The sequence below is a fragment of the Passer montanus genome, unplaced genomic scaffold (assembly GCF_014805655.1).
Source record: "Passer montanus isolate IOZ18808 unplaced genomic scaffold, ASM1480565v1 scaffold26, whole genome shotgun sequence".
NCBI lineage: Eukaryota > Metazoa > Chordata > Aves > Passeriformes > Passeridae > Passer > Passer montanus.
This window is the reverse complement of record NW_024367261.1, coordinates 9,816,354-9,842,421: the sequence shown is the minus strand read 5'-3', so window position 1 is coordinate 9,842,421 and position 26,068 is coordinate 9,816,354. Positions and strand designations below refer to the sequence as shown.

The following is a 26,068-nucleotide window of genomic DNA, read 5'->3' as shown; positions in this document are numbered from 1 at the left end:
CTGGGGAGAAGAGGAGTGGGAAACATATAAAAGAGGGAAGAAACAGACTTAGCCAGGGAGTGAAACAAAGTGAGTGTCAGTTCTTAAAGGAAAGCAGCACGTGAAATTGATACGAATTGTGGATGTACCAAAGGCAAAATCACGGCTGCTGAGAGGTACTAAAACCAGAGGCTACGTGTTTGACTAGAGGACGGGTCAACAATGCATGCTCTGGAGTGTCCCAAAGCTGCCAAGAACTTGGTGTGATCTTACCAGCTGTTGGTCAGAGAGCCTACTGCTAAAAGGCCAGCGGCTCGCACTTCATTTCTAACCAAGACTTTAACACCTTTTAAAAAGGATTAATACAGGATTCATGGATTGTAATAAATATGTGATCCTTCCTTCCCTTCCTGATCAATAATAAATTGCTTACTAATGCCTCATAAACACCTACAACATTTTATGTGATATCCTTGGAGTTATCTATAATCTATTATTCACTAAATACAGTACATATTTTATAATCCAGTGAACATTTATTAGCACACTACCCCTACAGTCAAATGCTTATATAAAGTGCTGAGAAATGTAGGCATTTCTAAAAGAAAAAATACCACAGGATAGAATGGGGTATGGACAGATAAGTGTTTTTAGTTACTGCACCTGGAACAACTAGTGACCACAGTGCCTTCCCCAGGCTTTCTTCCCCTGCTCTTCCCTGCAGGCTCACTTGGTGGCAAATAAAGAGAGCTCTGGCTCTTTAGTTAGGACGCTTGTAAACAAGCCTCAGTGCACTGGGAAGGCAACAAACAATAATGCTGGTGATGGCCCCTCCTCGGTTGTGGCAATTCCCTGCTATATCACTCTTGGTATCTCCAGCTGAATAATAAACAGCTTCTCTAAATAAAGAGATTTTGATGTGGACAATTACAGGGCTAGTGCTGTTTCCTCTGTAAGTGCTCATATAAAAGTGTGAATGCTCTGGGGGCTTTGTGTGGAAGGCAAGGGTATACTTATTTAAGGGAGATGTATATTTACTCAATGTGCCAGTTTGAACAGTTTGTGAAACAGTTTGTTGTAAGCAATCAATCCATGCTAGTGAGGTGCATGACTCCTACTGGATGCAACAGGTATTAGGTCCCAATGCCCAACCTTATTTCACTTGCCTATGCCAAATTATAGCAATAAAACATCATTTGAGAATGGCAAAGCTGTGTCAAGCTGGTTCCCATTTCACCACTGGAGAAGCTGAGAACCTGGCACATGTATTAGCAGTTCTGCCCACATACTCAGCTACAGGAGTCTCTTGCTCCAGAGAGACAAGGAAATTTTTAATGCACATCCTAACTTCATTCCTCTTGAAGTGTGTATGTACAGGCTTTTTCCCTGTTGGAAAAGAAAACAGACAGAAAAAGACTGATGAGGCTTTTGCCCTCATCACTAACTGCAGCCTTCCCCAAAATGTGGAGGGACTGGATATGTTTCAAGGGCCAGCAGTGAGAGCAGTGTCATCACGTTGAATGCAAAGCCTTGGGTTACCTCAATGTGATAACCAAAATGCTGAGGCACCCTGCACATATTACACTTAAGAAGAGATTGAGACAGTAACTAAAGAAATGTCAACAAGAAACAGAGATGTGAAAAGGAATCCTCAGAGCCAGCATTTATGGTCCTTGTAGTAACCACAATAAAAAATTGTGATGCCTTGTGTTTATGGATTTTTGTTTTGTATTCTACTTTCAGTTGGCACATGAGGTACCTCCCACTGTTTCCCAGGGGGTCATGCTGATATGGAGAGGAAAATTACTTGTTCCATTGAAATTACTGTCAAGTTTTAAGCATATTTCAGGGAGGAATGATAATCTTATTTTACCAGTATAGTAGCTCGGATAGCCTCTCTTTAAATTCCGAATTTTGATATGTGTGAACACTAGAAGGAGCTTAATTTATATCTGCCTCACCAAACTAATTTGGTCATAAGTAAGTATTTTTGTCACAAGCATAATACATAGAAGATTTTGTTTCTAGGAGCTTTCCTCCTATCACAGCATAACTATGCTGTCAGGCTTTTCTGACAAATACAGAATCAAGATGCTTTCACACCACAACAGAAATCTGGCTCTGTGAGCCAGAGACAAAGCTCACAAAGTCAGTGGAAGGACTCTGCCTGTACCACTGTAACTTCTCTCCTTATGACCCAGAAACCAGCCCTCCAACCCATATTGTCCCAGAACTCTGCTGCCTGGGAATCTCTCATCAGGATATGCTTGATCTCACACCTAAGGGCAGTCGCTGCAGGTGATTGCAGCTCTTCACCCTATCCTTGCAGATGCTCTACAGGATCAGATTGTGGTGTTAGGATGACAACGTAGAGAAGAATAGCTTTGGCTTGAGCAAAGCAACAGCAATGACAAGATGAACACCCAAATTTGCTTTCTCTGACAGGTGCACCATTACTTGGAACACCACTTATGGAAACTCGGATGCACTTTGCCTTAAGAGCCCTACATGGCAGGAAGTGTTCTGGATTCTGATGCACATATATAGACTTTTACTGCCACTAAAACTTTTGGCAAAGTCAGTGAATGGCAAATTTAGCCTTAAAATAAACCTACAAAGTCACTAAGGTGATTAATAGCTAATTTGGCACCTAATTCCCCCAGCACTTTCTATTAGCTGCATATGGAAAGGAGACTCACAGAAGTGCTTTTGTGTGTGAGTTTTGGTATAGGAGAAAACAGGAGTGAAGATTGTTCCACACGAATGGGCTACCAGGGAAGATGACTTTTGGAAGACCTGTCTGCTCTCCCACACTCTGACATGTTTATCCTGTGTATGTTCACAGACCTAAATATTTCTATTTATGTCTTCAGTCATCCTGCAGAGCTACATCCCGAATGCAGGTGCAGGAGCAGCCTGGCAACCTTTGTTCGGCCAAGCTCAAGAAGCTTGGTGGAATCTGGAGCTCAGATAATCCAGCACTGCAGAACCAAGATGCATCTTTGCCCATCAAGATAATGAGGAGCTGAAATTTCCACCATCCAGAGCTACGGCTGGGCCCTGGCTTTTTTCCACTCTTCCCACTCTCCACAGCTGACAAATAATATGAAAGTCAAAATGTTTACTTTCAGTACAGTGGAGTGATAATATTTTACTACACAGAGTTCACTTCAACAGGATGAAACAATCCCCCCTTCCAGCAAATGCATAATTATCTCCAGCAACTTGCTCAGTATCCTTTATTAACCTAGCACAATCTGAACAAGCCAGGCTCTGCCCAAAGGCTGTCCTAAGAATAAGAGGGTCTGAACATACTTTTAGAAAACAGATCTGTGTGTCAATCAACCTGCCAGAGGTCTCTTTTTTTCCCACTAATTAAATGTTTTCCTATCCCTTGGACCATGTTTCAACATCATCTAGGTGTGTCCTAGTACTACCCTCACATGTTATAAAAAACAGCAACTCAAAATTTTGTTTCATACTCTTTGCACTTCATTTCTTTCAGTTGCAGCTGCTTTTCCTTGCTGCTTTTTTTTTCTTGCTTGACTACAGCATTGGTTAAGAAAAAAAAAAAAAAAGGCAAGTTTTGCTTTCTAAACCTTTCTAACTGTGCGTTCCAGTCCAAATGGATGCTGTAATTCTGCTTGGGCTTTTGAGGTTTTCCATTCAAGAAAACAAAGCAAAAATTCTCAGAAAGGCACACACATAAATGGATAAAAAAATCAGGAATTAATCAGCCATTGGAACACAAGAAAAACAAGTCCTAACAGAATAAAGTATCCTGCCCAAAATAGATCTTCATCAAATCTGTATGTTCTCAAAAAAGATCGAGCTATACCAGCTTGTGGCCATAAACATGTCCATTAACAACTACACACTGCTTTTTACTATTTATAAGCAAAACAGCTCTCCCTCATACCAAGTAACAAACTTTCTTCACGCTGTAATCTAATGGATACAGTTTTATCATTACTTTTTCATATTTAGATTGACGAAATTGAGCTACAGGGAAAACAGTTGTTTTTCACAAAGTCTGTATATTTATTTATCTGTGTACATTTGTTTCTTTCAAACTATGAGTAGTTTGGGTTTCTTTTTCATGCAGAAATTTCTTGAATATGGGAAATTATCTGCAGTTGCACAGAATTTGGGGGCTATGTACTGTCAACACATGAGACAATGTCAACACGGGGAACAAGGAAAGAAAGTAAGAACAACATCAGTGAGTAATTCTGTGCAGGCATATTAAAGTGAGTCTCCTTCATTAGGAAATATAGAAATTTGCTGTCAAAAAGCCAAGCACAGCATCTTTCTTCTGGAGTACTGTTTTTTTTTTTTTTTTGCCAAAAGGAAAATTACAAAAAGGAAAATCAGTGTCACTGGAGTTCAAATCCATCTTTTATTTATTGTATTTATTGTTCTGTATGGCCCGTCTAAAAGTGGCAGACATCTTTCAGAAACATTTTGGTTTGGCTTGCAGAGTCCATTTCACTTGTACTGAACCCTGTACTGAGCCTCAGAAAAATTCTCCACTGTGTGTTGTGTGACTTCTTGGCCCTGCCTTTGTCCTCTGGTCTTCTGAGAAAAAATTGTGACTCTTCCTTAGATTCTTGCAGGCTTTGACTCCATCTTCTAATCCCTCTGCATTAGAAGATGTCAAAAGCCAGATCACCTCTAACCGCTCCAGTTCTTTTGTTGCTTTCCATTCATTTTTTCGTCAGGTCAGCAGCTCCACGGCACTTTGAAGAAAGAAGTTTCAATGCTGCCCACTTTGACCCTATAGTGAGATTTCCCTTTCTGTCAAATATATATATAAGAAACCCCAACATGAGAGGCATTGCATACAAAAGTACTTACATAAGCCTGAAAATCATGACATTTCTAAAATTATGTTTTGCTACATGTCCACTTGCCCCTTGTTACTTGAGCCTTTTGGGTCACATGTTTCAAGTGTTTCTCTGTGCACATCAGATCAAACTCTTTTTTAACAACAATGTGGAACTTGAAATTCTGATGCAACTGAGATCTCAGCATCAGAGATCCATGTTGAGACCTACAGACAAAGAGACCTGCAGCCCTGAGGCTGCTGACAAGGCTGCCTACAGTCCCCACTCCATAGGCTTAGGGTGTTCCCCTTGGATTTCGGTGGGAGGCTGAGCTGCCTGTTTCAATGAACACCTGCAGGGTGACCCAGAGGACAGACACTCCTCCGCTACCAATTATTCAGCAGCCCAACACTTGGAGTCTTTGCTGGGCTTTGGAGAGACCCAGCTCCTACTCCTATGAGTGCAGGGTGGAAGCTTGCATCTGGCTCTGTCCCAGTGCGTGGGAGTGCCTGGAGCACTGGCTGCTGGATCATTTGCTCTCTCTTGTCATTGTAAAATGAAGAAGCCTTCCTTGAGAAAAATTCCAGCAAAAGAGCAACATTCCCAGAAACATGCCTCACCAACGAAACTCAAAGGTATTGCTCAAGCTGGCACTTTCTGATGAAAGGCAATTTTCTGATGAAAAGTGATTTTCTGGTTAAAGCATCCAGACAATTTTCCCAGCAGGGATAAGTGCAGGAGTTCTGCCATGTGAGCGACCTCCAAAGGGCAGCATCCCACCCTGCCCTGAGGCACAGGCATCTCTCCTGGCTCTGACCACCCACAGACACGGTGATTGTAACTCGGAGTTTCTTCCATTAACGCTGGGGTCAGGCTGAACTCCAGTCAGCCTGCTCCGAATATTTCCTTGTGCTCCCGAGCAAAGATGATTCAGATAACTGCACAGCCTCTCCTCAAAGCTGACTGGCTATGAAGTCAAAGTAACAATTTCTGTTTTTAAAGTCACCAAAGGACCATGAAAGAGTCCTCTGCTTCTTGTGGTCCACAGTTTGATCTGTAACTCAAGCTTGGTTTGTGCTTCATCTTCAGCCCAGCTGCCAGCAAAGGTTACCTGTGCCTTCTGAAGGGAGGGCTACTGCCAACTTTGTGCAGACCTGTTATGGACACAAGATAGCTCTTATACAACTTGTCTTTGTTTTGTTGAGGACAAAGGGCAAGGAGGTGGGCAGGAGCTACACCTGCTTACCCCTCTGGATTTCCCTTGGTCCTGAGACAGCACAGCCCCAGATCACCACTTCTCAAAACCCCTCAGACTGCCAGTGAAGCTGCAAATAAACACGGAACACCAACAGGAACAAGGGAGATGCCAAAAGACTACAGCAGCTGCTGGAAGGTAACTGCAGGGTGTGCTAAAACACTCAGCCAGCGTCTAATCAGCTTATGGAATTGCATGCTGTGCTATTCACTTGCAGTCATGCAGCCAGGGTGTTAATGAGATACCTGCATGTGCCTTTAATTTGTGTCAAATTGCTCCTCTGACATGTAGCTGTGAAGCCAGGTGGCTTGGAAATCTAAAAAAGGGCCTGGGAGTCAATGAGAGAGAAGAGAAGACCACGTGAGGATTTTACCTGTGTCTACCCTTGTGGACTACAAAGATGGGAGACACATCAGGATGGTACTCCTGATCCAGGAGGCTTCAGAGGGAACCAGCTGTGCCTCCTTGGGTTACTCTGCCCAATCCACAAGCAGCTGATGCTTTGAGCCATCTCAGCCCCATACTGTACAACCAAAATTAGACACTGTAATTAGGCCTTATAAACACTAATAAGCCATATAAACACTGAGCTTTGAGACCTGTTTGACTGACACCTTTTTCCTTGGAAATGCTACTGATGTCTTAACAGCTGACTGCGCAGATTTGGCATGTACATCTGAATGGTGGAGAAAGATACAGACACGAGGGATGTGATCATCAAGACTCACTGTGATCCTAAGGCTTTCTTCCACTTCCCTGCCTCCTTCATGTACTGCCCCTGACAAATGGAGATATATTATTTGGTCCACTATCCTGCCTCTTTTTGCCCCAGAGCTGTTGTTGAGAAGAACAGAAAGCAGGTAAGTAGTACTACTGATGCACAAAATGCCCTCTCGTTAATACCTTCTTCTGAACTAGCTCTCCTCATGCCTGTGCCCGTTTTTAGCACACACTTCTCCAAAAGCAACAGTATTTGTTAGAGGGAAAAAAAATGCTATCTGGATCTATTTATGGAAAGCAACCAAAACCTAAACTCAGCAAGAAGCAGAAAACACGGAAAGAATAAATCAGACCATGAAATATCAATGAAACAGTCAACTTGCCTGATTTTCAGATGTCTATCAGGAACAAGCACAGCACCTCATCCAGAGAGGCTGGGGGAAGTGTCAAGACATCCAATGTTCTAAAGCTCCTCAGACTCTGTGACTGTGGCTGGGAGCAGCTTAAGGAACCAGTGTGAGCTCCAGCAGCCAGCTGCTCCTATCTCCCACTCTGATAACACCACTTACCAGGAGTGAGGGGCTGTACTATAACATAGGGAGGAGTGATATACCCTGGATAACATTTTCTGCAGATGAGGTCCAGGAGTGGCTGGGAAGGGCAGCACCATCAGCTGAATAGCTGCAACCAGCAGGCAGGGGAGGTAGGAGAGGAGGTAGGAGGCAAAGGAAAGGCACTTTACATGATCAGTCTGTGCTGGCTACGTTCAAAGGGAACACCTCACTAATTGGCAGGACAGTGTTGGCCAGAGAAGAAGCAGCTATACCAGCTTTCAGAACCTGGTCTCCAGAAGACACACGAGGTTCCAAAAAAGACCCCTGCAAGAACAGGGAAGATGAGACACCTTTTGAGATGAAGCTTCTCAGGCTTCATCCTTTTTGAGGGTTGGTGGCGTGATGTAGTTCCCATGAGAACAGGGTCTGTGCTCACCTCAGAGGACCCCTCCAAGTCCTACCTGCCCATAAGGTTCAGCTGGCAAAGGAAATGATCTCTTGGTGATGGTGGAGTTGGCCTTTGGGGTCTGAGATCCCCACCTGGCTGGTCCACAGCTTTTGCCTGTTCATGAGTGTAAGACATAAGCAGGCTATTACTAATACTTAGACAATTACAACCTATATGTAAAAGAACAGATTTAGTGCCATTTGCTTGAACAAATATTCTAAATCAAAACACTACTTTTGTGGCTGGGGTCTGCTTTGGTCACTTTGCAACCATTCAGTGCCATCGGGAAACTGTCTGAAGACAAATAGCTACACAGGAAGACACAGGTCCAGGAAAACAGGGTATTGTATTTGAAACTCATCAACTCCCATGGCATTCGAGGCAGGATTTTACAGACCACAGCCCATATGACTTGTTTGTCTTTGCCCTGCAGCTGAGCCCTCTGTGGGAAACACCCCTGGGTGACACAGGGGTCCAGGTGTGCCCAGGATTCCTGCACAGCCCACTGTGCTTGGACCAAGCACAACCTGCCCAGCCTGGCCTTGGGGCAGCTGAGCACAGAGGATTTGTTTATCAGCCACTGCCACCAACAGAGGCAGGAAAAAGAATGGTGATTTCACCAATCCAAGGTGTCCTCCAAAGAACAGCTTCAATTTAGAAACACTGATTTTTTACTATTTCTGACCAAAATTACCTTGGAATTTTCTATTTTTGGATTTCCAGAATGCTTTTTTTTGAGTCTGGCCCATTTTTTTCACCTAAATTGTAAGTAAAAATCCCCAAGAGAATAATGAAGCATGAGGAGTGTCCTTGCTGACAAGTGTGCCCCTCTTCCCCTAATTTTACATGACTAGAAATCTTCCTCCTCAGCTCCCTCTACTTTCTAGCTCTGAGAGAGGCATCAGAGCCTTGAAAGTTAACAATGTTTTTTTAAAAAATCCAGTATCTGCAAATCTAAACAAATGCTTGAGCCTGAGCTTTCATATGAAGAAGCCCAGTTACACTGCAACTTAGCAAATCTGGTTTCTGAAGAACTGTATTTTCTATCCTAGTGTGCTGAAAACAAGGCAGGCTCAGCTGGCACTTGGAAAAGCTTGAGCAATGGCACTTGGCACTTGCAGCATACCTGGTCCTCACAGACAGGGCAAGATTGCAGAAATAAAGATGAGGGCTATCTCCCTTAAACCAAACAAGCATCAAACTGCAGAACCAGGGCTGAGTTCTTGCCAAGGGCACTTGGGTGCAGTTTGAACAGTTTCCCCAGGGAATGGGAACACCTGCACACAACTCCAAAAGAACCAGCCCAAAAGGGACAGGGCTGTGTGACAAAGCAGTGGCATTCCCAAGGCTTTCACACCTACCCAGTGCCTGGGAAAAGGTGATGTGGTGGCACCTGGCTGTGCTCACAGATATACACTGCCTAGAACCGTGGTCTTCCTAAAGCCAGCATCCTCTTTCCATCTTCTCCTCCTCAGGCTTGTCTCACACTAAAAAAATAATGTGTCTTGTTCTCCCTCTCTCTCTTGCTTATTAATTATATTAATTAATTAAAATATAATTTTAAAGTGTATTTTCCCTCTTATTTACCCCAATTTCTAACTTCTTTCAATCATTTTTTGAAGCTCTTCTCCTCCTGCCTCCCACTCACTGCTAGTTCTGTTTAACTGACCCATATTTATTTTACTGGTTCCTGCAACCCTGTAACCTGCTATAGGATCTGGGCGTGTCTGTTTTTTCCCTTGGAGGAAAGGAGGACAGAGTCAAGCTTACTGATTTCCTTTGACATTTTTTTCCAAACCTGTATCTCTCCTCCCGCAGTCTCCCTTTATCCTCTTATCTGAAAGCAAGGGAAGGATTTGCCTGTGCTGCCTGTGGGAAGATTTGCCTTCCTGCTGGGAGCAGCTCAGGCACAGCTGGCAGCGAGCTCCCGCAGTGCCCTTGCACTGAAATGCTCTCTAAGTTGTGATGGGTTTTTACAAGGTGGATGTGACCATGGTGAAACCACACACACTTTCATATTCTGTCTTTCTGCTCAAGGTAACAGTAAAAACAGTGCTTTCTTGACAGCAGTGCAGCACACAAGAGCCTACCTTAACACACCCAACATTTCTACTGTGTGTGAAGGCAATGAACTGCAGACTGGGAGAAAATCTCTGCAGTGTCTGCTCAGTCAGAGCAGGGACTTTTCAGGAGAGTGCTGCAATTTCTCTTGTCATTATCTCTACCCAGTGTACCAGGTGCCAAGTTTACAGCACAGCTCAGGATGGCTATTCTCTATTTCCTATTTGAATCCAGGCTCAGGAAATTAGATGGGGCTAGGGAAAGAGATTGTTTGTGTGGGTGACTTATAGAAGGGTGAGGGTAGAGTGAGTGAATGCCCAGAGGGATGGGCTGGCACATGTCCTGGTGAACAGCCTGTTCTGGCTGTGGCTAAGCCCCACCAGTAGCATGTCACAGCCCCTGTGGCACTCCCTACAAACACAGTCAGTACTGGACAAGACACCTGGGTTAGGATGCTGCCTTCATGGGACCAGACTCATGCCATGTCACTCTTCAGAGAGCTTCCAGGCTTCTGAGTTTTTCTGGCTACCCTTGCCTTTAATCACAATTATGAACTGTCACTGCTCATTTCATCTTACTGATGCCTTCAGGCCTGAATATTCACAAGGGCCAAGGAAGCCCCAGACAGCGAGAAGATGTACAGCATCCTTGCTGGCACCTCCTACACCAGCAGGAGTCAGGGACAGGATGGCAATGGCTCACCACCCTGGAAGGGCAGAAGAGGCTCTTAAGCTGATCCTCTGTGGAGCAGAGGATCTTGCCAAGTGGCTCATGAATCATATGCATGGCTTCAGCTGAGCTGAGCTATAACGTTTAGAAGGACTGACAGAATGTATTAAAAACGCTGTGAGATGCACGCAGGCATGTCTAGATAAATGGTTTCCATTGTTAATTACCTACACTGTAGCACACTTTAATTCAGAGCTGAGTTTGTCCAGCTGCAGCTTTCAGTTATTTCAGTTCACTGTTGCCCACAGACGTTCTCTTATTATGATTCCCACTGCATTAAAAAAACTTCTAGTGTCTCACTATAAAGCAGAATTTTGAGATTTTAAACCATTTTAAAAACTTTTTTTCAATTTTCCTGCTAAATGGATATCATTCTGGATATAGTATCTCAAGTCTCACTTGATATCTTATGTTGGTTTTCTACTATTATGAGATCTAAGATAATTTTTTTAAACAATAAGGAAGCTAATTTTTGAAAAATGCCTTTTTATTAAGGAAGACTATTGTGTGGCACTAATTCAAATGTCTTACAGAAGTACCTACATCAGAAGTTTCTTTCTTCTGAAAACTTTATAACCTCAAAAATTATATTAAATTTGATTAATGAGAGGTGTTCTACACAGACTAGATCAAAATGTGACTGATTGTACTCAGTACCATGTTTTTGATGTTTTTACTTGGAACTAATATCATGCTCTACCTTTAGAAAACCTAACAACTTTATAGATCTCTCCTGGTCCTTTCTCAAGCCTCTTTAAAAACTTCTGAAAAAAATCTTATAACTTTTTTTTCCCCATCTGTATACCACCAATTTGTCTTGAATATAAATGTCTACACTGCAAAAACCCCCAGTATCAAAAACTTTTATATTTCATCTCCATTGCTACACTCTAGGCAATGAAAATGTAAGCATTTATAATGTTGAATGATTTAATGCAATTCTTCTAAGTGCCGTACACATGAATCAGCTCATTACCTCAGCCTAGCTATATGAGGTGCAGCCAAATGTAAATCTGCCTGCTTGCTTTCATTCCAAACCTCCAGAATTGATAGCAACCTATCCTGGAGTTCTGAAATGAAATTTCCAGATTATATTTTCATTTCAAATAAATGAAAGAGTTCTCTCTTTCAGAACATTGGGACAGTACTCAATAAGCCCACAGTGCCCAAGCTCTCCTGCAAAAGGCAGTGGAGCAATATATGGAATACAGGAGCTGTGCTGTAGCTCAAAGATGTTAGGCTGTGATGAGTAGCTGTAGTAATTTTACAAACATGTGTGAAGGCCAAGAGACTATTATTGTGAGATAGCTTCACAGATTCCCTGGATGATTTACCTGGAAGTTTGGAGAACAAACTCACTGGTAGGGATAGATACTTATGGGGGTGGAACCACTGAGATATTAAAAGAAATTAAACATGGAGCATATTTTGCTGGGTGAGCCACACTGCACCAAATATAAACCAGTTAACAATGTGACAAAGTTACCAATGTTTTTATGAAATAGTTTTAGCTGTTTAATTATTTATCACTAATGTTACATTGCAGCATATTTATATAATATTTAAAAGAGGACGTAACTTGCTATTTATTCATGAGAAGATATCCTGCAGTCTGAAAGAGTTCATTGGCCCAGAATAAAGTTATTAACAAGTCAAAAGTAATTTTATCTTAGTTGAGTCTTGCCTTGTTCCCAAGCAGTGCAGAGAAACACTCTCCATTTTTTTGACTTCTAAGCCTAAAACACTGCAGAGAATCTCAGGTGGCTCCCAAAGTCTATATTGTAACCTACTGTCCTCAAAATCTTCCAGGGCAGCTCCTTGATCCATAAGGATTTCTCTCCTTATTTGAGAAAAGCAACCCTATAGCAAGTGCTGCCATGAGAGCCACAGTTGGGAAGAGCCAAGCATGGAGAGCTCAGGTGGTGAATTTGCTAAGAGGGGGAATTTTGAGCAGAAGGTCTGCAGGCTCACTAAGGGACTCTGTGTGAACCTGTCACACAGTTCTGTGTTCCCACCCTCAATCTAAGGGCAATTCTCAGAGAAATAAAATAAACATTCCTCCTAATCTTCCTTTATACAACAAAGGATGATTTTCTTACTGGGACCATGGTTCCTTCATCTGCTCTTGAAGCAGCTGCCATGATGGAACAACCAGGTACCTCTGCCAAAATTTAGAGAACTTCGATGAAGAAGGAAGGGTGGATTTTCAGTTTTTTTTCCAGGGGTGGGACAACTGCAGAAAGCAATTTCTTTTTTTCCCAAGAAGAGCAAGTGAGCCAAAGAGAAGAAATGGTGAGAACTCTCCAAATACAGTCATGATTAAATACAGTCAGTTGTTATCCAGCACTCTGTCCACACAACCAATAGCAAGAAAAACCAATCACTCCTTCAAATGTTTTCTATTTGTTAGCAGCCTAAGTCAGCTCTGCAAAGAGGAAGGACTGTCTTGTAAAAGAGTTGGCAAAGCTGGCACATGGTGTGCTATTTGACCAGGGGTTTTGCAGGCAGCAGGGGTCCCTGGCAGTGGCTGGCAGAGCTGGTGCAGAGGGCAGTGAGATGTACAGCAGTGATGCTGGGGACTACCAGTACCCAGTGGGTCTCCTCAGTGTGTGAGTACAGCAATCCTGAACTTGGAAAAATAAACTGCTACTGAGATATGCTCCATATAACAGTTGGATTTGGACAGCAGGAAAGGAGGGCTTGAGATTCAGATCGACAAAGCATAACCAAAGAAATGTGTTCTTTTACATTAGAGACTGTATCTGTGAGATGCCTCACAAACAGTTCTCAGGAAAATGATCAAAGGATATGATCTCTACCTCTCGATATTTGCATTTGCCATTGGTCTCACACTTATAAACTCCATGGGAGCCAGATAAAAAAGATGCAGAAAGCTTCACAGAACTTGACATTTAAGGTTTAGATTGAGCAGTGCAGAGGTTCTCAACTCTGTGATTTTAACACTGTCTGCGTGACACACAGAAGCAACACCACCTATTAAAACCAAACCTCATCACTTCCCACTGCTTTCAGACAAATCTGATCTCTCTGAAAGACAGCTTGCCCATCAAATGCCTCTGACCATCAGAAAGGAGTTGGGAGACCACACTAGCATGACTCAGACTTGAGAAATTTGCAGTTACTCCTCAGTTGGATTCAGCATGAACTGAGTTGGTCTCACTTGCAAAAAGGAATTTCCTTGCCTAGAAACATGTCTTGCAGGTGAGGTATGAGGAAGGTGTCCATATACTTAAACAGCAGGTATATGTAGTTTTATTTCAGTTATTATGATGGCCATAGACATTGTGTTTAAGATATTCTGTCCCGAAGCATTCCCAAACTAAAAACAAGACTACACAGAACAGTTGATGGAACTACATGAGGCCAATTGAGAACTTCAACAAGAAAGCAAATATTTGCTTATTGGTGATAACTGAAACTGTAAGTAAAGGATGCTCTCAAAACTTGTAATTTGGAGTGTGTGTTACCAGTTTGATTTAAGTACTGAGGAGAAAACCTACTTTAGCTTATGAAAGAAAAAAAATAAGAAACACCTTACTTCTAGTTAAAATATTCTGCAGTGCTCTGAGTCCTACATCCCTTATGCAAGGACATGTGAATGTTAAACTGAATATGAATCTCATGTGCCTACAGAAACTTCCTTATGCATGATGCAGAAAAGGCAGGTGACCATTGCTACTGAGTCATTTGGTCCTTCCCTGGCCTCCAGTCAGCTGTGGCCTGAGGAGTCTGGAGCAGACACAAAATGCAAATTAGCAATAAAGGGTACAAGTACAGTAGATCAGTTCAGATGCCAAAACTGGTGATACTGTTACAGCTTATGATTTTTGCATTTCAACAGCAGAGCTGAGAGTGGTATAACAAATTCTCAGATGATCCCTAGGGAAATTAGTTAGTCCAATTCCCCAGGATTCTTTTTATAAAAAGTCACCCTCAGTGCCTATACACTATAAATAGTTATCTGTAACACCAGCAGGGAGATATTTTTTTAATACATGTTTTTTGTTGACTGTACTGTAATTTCTAGAACAGTGTATTCCACAATGAAAGTAAAAACACAAGCTGCAGTTTTATTAATAATTTCATTCATGAAAACAAACCATATATGCATCACATGTGGCTCTAAGTTAAAATTAAGGTCTCAGTATCACAAGCAGAGCAACAACTGAACAGATAAGTTCATAAAAACAATGCCAGTAATTCCAGTCTCAAGCAGAGTGCCATCTTCGGATAGCAAGCACCATTGGACTTTGTCCAGCATGTCTGTATCTCTCTTGTACTGAGGAGTCCAGCACTGGACACTGCTCCAGGTGTGGCCTCCCCAGTGCTGAGCTGAGGGGAAGAATCTCCTCCCTTGATGTGCTGGCAGCACTTTGCCTGATGCAGCCCAGGATACTCCAGTCTGTGCAGTGAGGGCACAGTGCTGGCTTACAGCCAGCCAGGTGTCCACCAGGATCCCCAGGTCCTTTTCTACCAATCTCCTTTCCCTCTGGGTGGTCTCCAACATGTACTGCTGTGTGGGGCTGTTCCTCACCAGGAATGCAGGACTCTGCATTTCTTCTTGCTGGGTTTCCTGAGCTCCACAGTCTTCTTGAACCTGTTTCTCCAGCCTGCCAAGGCTATTCAGGGTGGTAGCACAACTGTCCAGCCACAATGTGCCCAAAGGTTGTGTCATCAGCAAACTCGCTGCCGGTACACTCTGCTTCACCCTCCAGGCCACTAATAAAGAATTCTAACAAGACTAGAACCAGTACAGACCCCTGGGGCACACTGTTAGTTACTGGCCTCCAACTGGACTCTGTGTCACTGGCCACCATGCCCAGAGCATGGCCATTAGGAAAGTTTTCAGTCAGCCTCACTGTCTGCTCATCCAGCTTCTTACAGAACAGTTTGTCTATGAAAGGCTATTGAGAATCATTATACAAGACTCTCTTAACCATCTCTGAGATTACTTTTGTGTGTACCTTTGTGAAATGAAACCTTTAGCCACAAGATTGTTTAAAATGCACGTTCACAATTTACCTATTCCCCATCCTCAACGTTATGGAAGTTAAAGCACAGTGTGTAAATTGAGCTTAGAAGGTTAAATAGTTTTGGCTTCTTTACAAGCTATTATTAACTTCATTATTTATAAGTCTCTTTGTTGTAATGTTCTTCAGCTGAAGGTTATTGAACTGTAACTTCCTATCACAGCATCTCTAATTAGGCTATCTTTTCCCAACACGTTTACGAAGTGCGGTAAAGAATGAGCTCTCTGATCTGCTTCTCCTGTTTTGCCCTGTGCTGCTACAAATGACTGAGCTCAGGGGTCTCAGGCCTATAAATGCTTTTTTGAATCAGGACAGAATGTTTGATATTGTTCTCTAAGTTCCACCTTTTCTTCTCTGATGACAAAGGCTGCTGTCTAACAAAAAAGAGAAGATTTGTCTTCAGAGACAAATTGTTGACATTTCTGTCTTTACCAAGAAAAACAATGAAGAGTCTAGTATGATGGCCATCTGGCTTTCAGCTGAACCTCTCTGAATGTCTTTTGGTTGTTTAATTCTTACTGTGTGTTTGCAGCTTTTGCTGTAATACATCCCTGACTGATTTACTTCTGTGATGTATTAGCTACTTTCTTTGAGTCACTCGATAGCTGCTGTTTGTTAGAGAGGTGAGAAGTCCACTTAAAGGTAGGATATGCCTAAAATGCCTTGAGGATACTCTGTGCCTCTGGCTATTTTTATGTCTTGGACATGACTTTTGTGGTGGTCTTGAAAGAGCCTGGTGCCTGAAGGCTCCTGCTACGATTTTGTCTCAGCAGATTTTGCCTTTAGAGGAGACTTTTCATCATGAAATCTAAATCTCTCATTGAAATCTCCCATTCTGAAAATTTTGAAATAAAAAGTTTATCATTGTCTTGTTACTTTACATAGAAGAACCTGACTGCCTTCGCATTTGTTTTCTTCACATACTTGAATGTCCCTTTCCTGAAATTTCCAGAAGGAACTATTATACACATCACTGGATTGGTGGCTTTTATTTAATTTAATAAGCAAATAAAAGCTAAATGAGAAAAAAAAAAGACTAAATATATATCCTACTTGGGTAAGTGAAAAGTAGCTCAGGATCTGATTCTGTTAACTCTACTGACAATTGTGCAGCATCTGAAATACATGATACTACTTCCAAAAGAATAGTAACACTTAAGGTGAATCAAGGTGACCTTTAGTAAGAACAAGTATTTACAGTACAGGGGAGCATGAGCCTTCCCACTCTTGTTAAACCACCAGGGATTGCCACTATCATCCAGAATACCTGGAGCAGCTAATAAAGTTAACAAAATGTATGATTGAGTTTTCTGCTCTATTTTAAAAGAGAAAGGCAGGCACCTAAAATAATTTCCTCACCCACCTGGTAATTACTTCTAACTTTTAAGGTCCCAAACTTACATCTTGTGTGAGGTCTTTCACACCTCTGCAGAACATCACTTGGTGTAACAGCTTGTCCGTTCAGATGGCATTAAAGGATCAGGGTATGGAAAATTGCTCCCCAGCATGGCTTTTTTCATAATTGGCCTCTCTGCCTTTCCTTGAAGCAGTAACACAACAGATAGATGGCACATAGAGCTTTTGTTTTCTGTGGCAACAGCAGCTCAAGGAAAAGGCCACTGTTTGCTAGCCAGAGCACCTATGACAGCCCTGACATGGAACCATAACAACAGCAATGCCAGCCAGAAAGCCTGGAAAATGTGCACACTGAGTATGGTGTGCCTTTGAAATAGTATTTACTATTTATTTGTTCCTTAGTCAGGAGGGATGCACATCCTTTTTCTGCTTGTTAGGAGACAGCAAAGCCAGACTAAAGAGCTATCCCTGGGCACAAATTTTAATCTAGATACTGGGAATACAGCTCAGGATGATTACCACGAATTTGAATTCACATAAGCTCTCTTATCTCCATGCTTGTTACTTGCAGATCTGCCTTGGCTTGCTAAGCCACATAGGGAGTACATGCAGGGAGTCTGCAGCCACGGCCCCAGACCCTACAGGTGACTCCAAGTGGGCAGATGCCTCCTCCTTGCCTTACCAGAAGTGATCCTTCACCAGTCCCCTGTGCAAGAGAGCCACCTTTGTCTCAAACAAAATAACCATTTCCAGTCTGTCCACAGACCTTCCCTGTCCAAAGCACAGAACAAAGATTACTTGCAGGAGCTCTGTACTTTCAGAATTTAAGGGCACAGAAGAACGTTGGATAATTTATTCTGATCTTCTCTGTATTGCAAGAATTTCACCTTTGTAACTTGATCTGCAATTGATGTTTTTCTTTTGATTGAAGTAAAATCTGTTTAGCTGAGTGCTAAACAAAAGGGCACTGAGCTTTCAACTGAAAATGTCTAAAAGCACAAAATCCACTAATTTTCTTCCTAGCCTGTCCCAGTAATGAATCACCTTGGTATTAAATACTGTCATATAGTTTCCCATATGAATGTATAAGGATCCAGCCTTTATCCATGCATCATCCTCCTGCTTATTGTAAAGGTCTTTTAGATGATGTAGTTCTTCTCCTCTCATAAACAACTCACTTGTGTGACTAATCCACTCACCTTCCTTCCAATAATTTAAATCAACACAAATGTTCAAGTTTCTTATTGTATGGCATTTTCCCCAGGTGTCTAAGATTTACAGGGCTTTAGCCATCTCCTAATTTTTCAAAACACCATGAAAAACATGAATGTGAGGACTGACTGCAGTATTCTAGTGTCAGTCTCACCAATACTGCATAGAGGTGCAAAAGAATCTTCCAGCTTCTTATTAACACTCCCCAGCTTAGACATTCAAGGAGAGCATTAACCCTTCTGACTTTATGCTGCAATAGGAATTTATGGTTGCTTGTACCTAAATATTATTTAGAGCCTCATTCTGGGAATCAGAGTCCCTTCTTTTACATGAGTAAGCTTGCATTCATCTTTATTGCAAAATTTTGCATTTGACTATGAAAATATGCTCCTTCTAGAGAAGGAAGAAAGAGAAATCCAGGCTTCTCTCATATGCTTGCTCTATCCTCATTATTATCCTGCTCCACCGAAAAAACCATTATTAACCTATTATTATGAATCCCTACTTATGTTAGACAATTAGTAAAAACATAGTGTTCCTAAACACTCATAATTCTTAAAGCAATAGTTCAGCTCTTACTTAAACCTGAGAACAATTAAACACTAGATAGATCTCAGTTTTCAACAGTAGAATATCTCTTGTACTTAGAATTCAGGATACTGGAGCCCTGATGGTTAATTGCAGTAAAAAGCATGTGCTTTAGAAATGGTATCTTGAAAAAACGTTATTAGGATAACATAATGTGAACTAGTCCCCAATACCATCCTCAAATTTTAAATCAGAAAAAGCCTTTAAAATAAAGATCTGATAATAAATCATACATCAGTGAACATACTAAATGTTTTCTGTTTTTTCCTGGCTGCTCCTGAAGGAGTCTGATCCCAAATCAAACTCCTCAGCTGAGATGTAACCTGAGCAGACCTTGCAATCAGAGGTTGGGTTTAACTGTACGCAGGGTGCTCATCGAGGTGCAGGGGTCTTTCTGGAGCAGCTGGATCCATTTTCCATCACCTTGCTTTTTACTTTCAAGGTGACATAACAGTAAATGCCTCTGGTCTGGGGATGATCTCCCTCTTTCCTGCTTGTGGCGATAGGGCACAAGCCATCCAACCCCTGGGTGACAGCACATGGGAAGAGCTGCTTCCAGGAGGGCTCAGCCTTCAGCTCAGAGCCAGCACTTCATGGGGTGAAGTACTGTCTTAGTCGCTGAAGTTCACAACCACATGGGAAATCATTATTTATTTATTTATTTGGGTTGGGAAATAAGCCCAAACATTTAATTTCAAGCTTGGACTTGGGTAAAACTAGAGATGGCACGAATTCTTCAACACGTCCCCACCCCCAACTGCTCAGATTGCATTTCAGCACGTATGTGAAGAAAATGTGAATGTCCTCCTCTACCATTTTTCAGATGAGCTGTCACTGGCCTACATACAATTAATCCTAGGGAAGTGAACTGCTTGCACAAAAAAGGGACTAAACCCTTAGGAAATCTGATGAACTAAAGAATAAACAAAATATCTCTAAGACTTGATTTTCAAGGGCATGAATCATCCACAGCTTACACTTGAGAATACTAAGCAGGTCTGAAAATTGGGACAATCGCTCTGTTTCTGCTGTTAAATTGCTGCCTCAGCTTCCTTGGCCTTTACATCACCCTATAGCATCAAAATACTTTAGATGTGGTTTTTACACTGGCACACTGAGAGTTCATTCAAATTGTTAAAATACCTTAAGGGAAAATTGATTTGTTAGCTCTAAACTTAACCTCAAAACATTAAACCAGAAGAAAGGCTGGTTTTTATCCCCAGAGTAGCTAGTTTGTCGTCTGGTTAGACATGTTAGAAAACAAATCTGGTGGGCAAGGCTATCTGCTGGTGTGAACTGGCTAAGCTGTGTTAGCAGGGCAGAGTTTGGCCCAATCTTGCCTCAGTTTTAAGTGACAAAATGCTTTCTGTGCTCTACCCAGCCAGCCCTCCACATCATATGTACTGAACACAATACCTGCATATCTGCTGGAGTGATTTTTCCTTTCACCTATCCTGAGGAGACAAGAATGCAAAACACGCTCTACCCCAAGAAAAGCTGCACTTACCCGATCCTCTTCTTCCCTGACATCTGGCATGGTGCTGATGCAGAGGCTGACAGCAGTGATGGCAACAAAAGAGATTGAAATACAAGCAAAGATCTTGCCTGGGATCCCTGAGTGGGGGTTCTCCACCATGTCCCTGAGCTTTCGCATGCACAGACTCAGTCGGCTGCTGTCCCGGAAGGCACATTGCGTAGCTTCATTGAACACCATCTCCCTTTCAAACAGCCTGGCCTCAGCTGCCTCTTCCTCTTTCTGTCGCAATCTCTTTTTACAGCACCACTCCAGGTGGTCCTCTTCTATCCCCCAGTACACAAGCTCCTCCTGGAACGAAAGAGCACACATCTCCCTGAGAAGCCTCAGCTTCCCAGCTGTCAGGAATGTCATGATCGTTCTGAAGGCACTAGGATTACGGTCAAAAAAAAATTCATTGCAGCTAACATCATAATCATCGCAGATGTCCATGATCTCATCATAATTGTTGCAAGATTTTAGCTTCCCAAGCCTGGTCAAGGGGCAGTTCTCCAAGGTGGTCCAGGGAATTTTGTACTTAATACCACCTACATTGATGATCACAAACCTGGACCGGTCATCCAAGCGAGCTAAGCAGCACAGGTCTTCTCCAGGATGCAGGAGTTTGGCCTTTTTGTAGAAGAATCCTTTCTTGGTTTGTACTTCACACAGGTTTTCCAAGTTGTTGAAGGAGCGGGAGCTGAAGTCAGGATCTGCATTCCCAGTGAGCAATGCCATTTCGTGGTACATCTGTTGAGTCCATAGGGAGGTTGAGGCTACTCAAGCAAAAGCATCTGGAGCTTGACCAGAAAGTCTATCTGTAAAACAGAATTTTAAAATTACAAGAAAAGTGGGGTGCTATTAAATGATAAAAATCCTTTCCTCTTCTTCCCAATAAACTCTTCTCTATGGCATTCCTTCTTCCCCCATTATTTTAGGACTATCTAAGCTTGACAGTTGCTTGTGGAAAGAACTTACGCTACAGTCAGGTCAGAAGCCATGCTGTAACTTCTAGAGGGTTTAGTAAGTAGAAACAAAACCAGTGTATTACCATTTTCAGAGGTTCAAACGATATGCTGGACATCAATGCATACTAGAAGAGAAATCTAAGCATGTGGATAAATAGCAATTTACAGTTTAGCAACTTAATAAAAAAAAACAGTTGCAAACTTTTTTTTATTATTTTGGCTCATCTACATATTGTTCCTATTACAAAGAGCCTATAGGGTGAGGATAAAATGGATACTTACAGTACAGTTAGAAATGTGATGGGTAAAAAATGTGGGTAATTCCCAACCTAAATTCACCAAGCCTAGGTAGCAATAGAAATGAATATGTGGGAGCTGAGGGCATGCAGGGGCTGAGCTGAAACCAGAGCTTGCCTGGGAGCCTGTAACTGCTGGAAGCTCTGCTGTGGGCTTGGCTGCAGTTGTGGACAGGGTTCCAAGCAGCCTGTCAGCAGCTCTGAAGCAGGAGATCAAACTCAGAATTAAGCCAAGCTGGAAGTGACTCGGTTGCTGCTCTTACTTCTGGATAGCTCAGAACACAACTGGTCACATTTAGAAGGAATTATGTATAATTCCAGGATTTAATTTGTGCCTCCTGCTTATCCCTCCTTTACCACACCACAATCCACATTGCTTCCTTACTTTCTCTAAAGCCCATCACATGCATTCTTCAAAGCTGTCTCTCTAAAGCAATACTGGGATGTCTTGAAATGCTACCATGTAATCACATTTGTAAATCACCCAAAACTTCCTGAATTGCTCAAATATGAAGTAGGAAATAAGAAGTCAGTGTAGGATGACTGGGTCTCCACAAAAAGACCTGGGCTGAGAATGGGTGCAGTGATGGGGAACAATTTTAAGCAGAGGATGGAGAAACAGAGAAAGAACTGACTAGTGAAGGATAAACTGACATTTTTGATGACAGAATGGTAATTGTGAGGCAGTAAATCCATAATTTATAAGCAACATTCTCCAATTCCCTCTGAATCCCATGCCTCAACCGGGAGAGAACAACAAACAAATGGGTGCTAGGAAAAGCTGGAGAGCATACAAACTCAAACACATTCCCAGAGGAGCAACTTCTTTTATCTTTAATCGGCTCACCAACTCTTACCTCATCAGACTTAGTCAAAATGATCTCTGACAGAGACTGGTGAATACTTTTAGTCACAGCCTTGAATCACCCTCTAAACATTCTTACCAATCACTCTCAAACAACAACACTGCAGTAACAGTGGTACTTTTGCTTCAACATTTCTACGAGGATCCAGTCCCTGAATTTCAGACCAACACTTATATCAGATATTTTACAAACCCAGAAATGATTGCTTTATGTGCAAAAAGCTATAGTCACCCAAGGATACTTTTCAGCACAGTGAAAATTTCAGAAGAGCTAATGATGCCAAAATCTCTACAATTTCACTTTGGGGGAGAGAAATAATTGTTTAAACATCCGTTTCTACAGGGCAACATGAGCAACAGAGAAGAGCTCGTTCATCTGGCTGAGGGCTTGTAAAGGGCAACACACACTCTAAGGAATGGGTGCTTTTACAGCACAGGCTTGAGTGCAGCTGGGATTGCAAATACCATTACTGTCACAGTGAGAGCGCACTGTCAGCACGGCATATGCTTTAAGGATTTGGTCTCTTGTTGTTTGTCTTGGTAAGATAAAATATTCACTGTCACTACTGAGGGCTCTGCACTTTTGTTTTCATGCCTCACTTGTTCCACAAGTCAACACACTAAAAGGAGTTTATATTGTTTTGGCATCAAGGCCAGGATTTATTTTTTTCCTCTCCCCCGTGTAGCAGGTTGTTGCATAAAGGGGCCAGATAGATTTCACAGAACTGCTTTGAATCTAATCTTACATTCACTTCTTCCTCCTTCTAAGCAGCAGCTAACTCAATGTAAAAATCTGTAAACATGTTGTTTGCTACAAAATCTATGAATTATGGAGGGTTAGTCTTTTATTTTGTGAATATTAAATTATGTTGCTTAAATCTAAAGCCTAAGAACACAGCTTTTTTTTTTTTTTTTTTTAATCATCAGTGGATAAATAGAAAGCGAGAAAGAAGTATTTACAAATTAAAGTTGTCTATGATTTAACAGGTTGATTCTGGACAGTACAGGCAGCACCAGAGGCTGGAGTTCAGTAACTAAAAAGAATTTTCTGACATCACAGTGCAACATCCCAGAATCCATAATAGCTGGCAGCATTTGTTTTGGAAATCTCATATTTAATCTCAGATTAAAAGATAAGCATGTGAAGACAGTTGTATTTATTATTCTCCTTGGCACTTCCACCTTGTGATCTGACTGCCCAAGACTGAGCTCAGATGTCAGAGGAACAGCTTGTTGTGCCATTTTAACTCTCCTATAGAAAACCAAAATACTGTGGGCTCCCAATTTGGCATCTATCCTGAGAAGTAAAACAAGCCTGGAAGGTCTGCTTCTGATCTTATGTGCATGGAATGTATCATGACTTTCACTAAATATTAAAGGGTGTTTCAAAATTATGTAGGTCTTAAAATACTCTCAGCATGCCAGGGTTATCTAATGTATGCACATGCCTGCAGTAAAGCATCCCATTGAAGATTAACGTTAAAAGCCAATACTTCCAGAAATGATACTACATTATCATTCAGTTGGCATTTCTACTATTTAATCTGACACATGGGTGCATGAAAGACTATTAAAACACAGTCTGAAATAAGTTGCCCATCACAGGGATGAAGGACATATTTTGACTCTATATTTGTTGTTCATAAATTTGAAGTGCTGTGGGAGAAATGCTGTATGATTATTTCAGTTTGAGGGTCATATAGGGGTGGGTCATACATTGTGTGGATTCTTTCTTTTTTTTGGAAGTATAGTCCAACAATTAGTATATAGTATATTAGTATATATATTAGTATAATATAGTCCAACTTCTTAGTGTTCACTAAGAAGTACTTTCTTTGGCCATCTGTGTATGCACATGTATATGTCTATACACACACACATAAGTTCAGCCACATTTTGTCAGCAGCAAACAGCTGAGATCTTCACAACACAGGTATTTCCCATCAAAGATTTAAAAAATTTAATAAATGTCAGAAGCACAAAACTGCTTCATGTTCTTCTTTTTGCTGAATTATTTCCTCAGTGGAGAAAAGGCTATTTCCTTGCTTACTGCCTTTTCACTTTGCCTGCTCCCAGAACTTCTCTTCACATCAGCATTCCTCATTATTCCATTCTATCAGTGCTGCTGCATCTAAGTCATATGTGATTCTGCATGAGGTTCTCCTGCTCTCAAGTTACCTTGGGTAAGAATGAAAAATGGGGTAAAATCATCCCTACCAAGAGGCAGAGCAGCTTGGCAAGGAGAACTTGAAAACAGTGATGAAAGGGAGGCAGGGGTGGAGCAAAGACTGCAGGGTACCTTGGGAGGAAGGGTGACCACATAAAGTCTGTGCACATAAATGAGGGTACAGGAAAGTGTCATGGGCAGAGCACTCACACCTTCTCTGAGAAACCACCCAGAGCAGGTGGCTCTGAAGGGCCTGTGGACAAAAGCAGGTGGCCAGGGAGGAAAACCAGGGAGAATTCAGAGGCCTTTGTGCAGTTGCTCAGAAGAAAACTATTGCTCTGAGGGTGATCAAACACTGGAAGAGAATGCTGAGAGGTGGTAGAGGCCTGTCTTTAGGGATATTCAAAACCCATCTGGACACAGTCCCAAGTAACCTGTTCTAGCTGATGCCACTTTGAGCAGTGGCAGATAGATGAACTCTGGAGGTCTCTTTCTAGTTGAACTACTCTGTGATTTTGGGAACAGTCTCTTTTTAACTGCTGCTGTAAAATGACAAAGTATTGGAAGTTTACATTTGGGCTACAGTAGCAAGAGGAAGCTGTGAGACCTTTTAGCAATTAATGTTTTAAGATTTCCTTTGTGAAATGAAACACATTTTGACACAGAACAGGTAATTGTGTCATAATTTAAAGCCACAAACATGAAACATATATTAGGGTGACCACAAGATATTTTCTCTCAATTCCAATGAGAGTTGAGTCAGTGAATCTGTTCTGCAGTGCTCAGCCATTTCTAGTCAGGGATGTGCTGAAACCTGGCATTGCTGCCTGGGACCAAAGCAGTTCCTGCTTCTTACCGTGATGTGATTTATAAACCACAGCACACACAATCACTTTAATACTAAACATTACACATGCAAGTGGCCTTCCATTTGGTGATATTACAGCTAACAGTGTGGACAAAGAGGCTTAGGAGATCCACGTCATTCTTGTACTTATTACAATTCAGTAGAACTTGGACTCCCAGTAATAAATCCTTGCCAGTCACTGCAGAAACATGGAGAGGAGAGCACCTGCCCATGAGGCTTACAAAATGCAAAAACAGATGGAGTGAGAGAAATACACATATTTAAAAACAAAACAAAACTGAAAAGGGGACTGGGAGGATGTGGTAAAACAGATGAAGCTAAGCCTGGAAGGCAGACCCTATGGGATTTGGGGAATTAGCTTCTGAGTTAATCCACACCAAACATGATTATGGCTCCCTACATACTCATTATCACAGAATCATAGAATCACTTATATTGGAAAAGACCCTTAGGGGATCCCTGAGTCCAACCACTACCCTGACACTGCCAAGTCCACCACTAAACCATGTCCCAAAGTGGCACATCTATGGTCTTTTAAATATCTCCAGGAATGGTGACTCACACTTCCCTGGGCAGCCTGTTCCAACGCCTGACCACCTTATCAGTGAAAAA

At 41.9% G+C, this 26,068-nt stretch overlaps 2 protein-coding genes across 5 annotated transcripts in view; one reads left to right on the top strand and one right to left on the bottom strand.

Moving 5' to 3' along the window:
• KCNG2 (potassium voltage-gated channel modifier subfamily G member 2) overlaps positions 1–26,068 on the bottom strand; it is a 51,370-nt gene that overhangs the window by 873 nt on the left and 24,429 nt on the right. For 3 of the 4 annotated variants that reach the window (XM_039712267.1, XM_039712266.1, XM_039712268.1), the window contains one exon: positions 20,287–21,110. In XM_039712267.1, coding sequence (XP_039568201.1) covers positions 20,287–21,042 — 756 coding nt within the window. In that variant the 5' untranslated portion in view covers positions 21,043–21,110. The remainder of the gene's footprint in view (positions 1–20,286; positions 21,111–26,068) is intronic. The other variant, XM_039712269.1, reaches the window with a different exon arrangement.
• The window catches only part of SLC66A2 (solute carrier family 66 member 2), a 112,166-nt gene that overhangs the window by 71,824 nt on the left and 14,274 nt on the right, over positions 1–26,068 (top strand). The gene's annotated exons all lie outside the window — the stretch shown is intronic.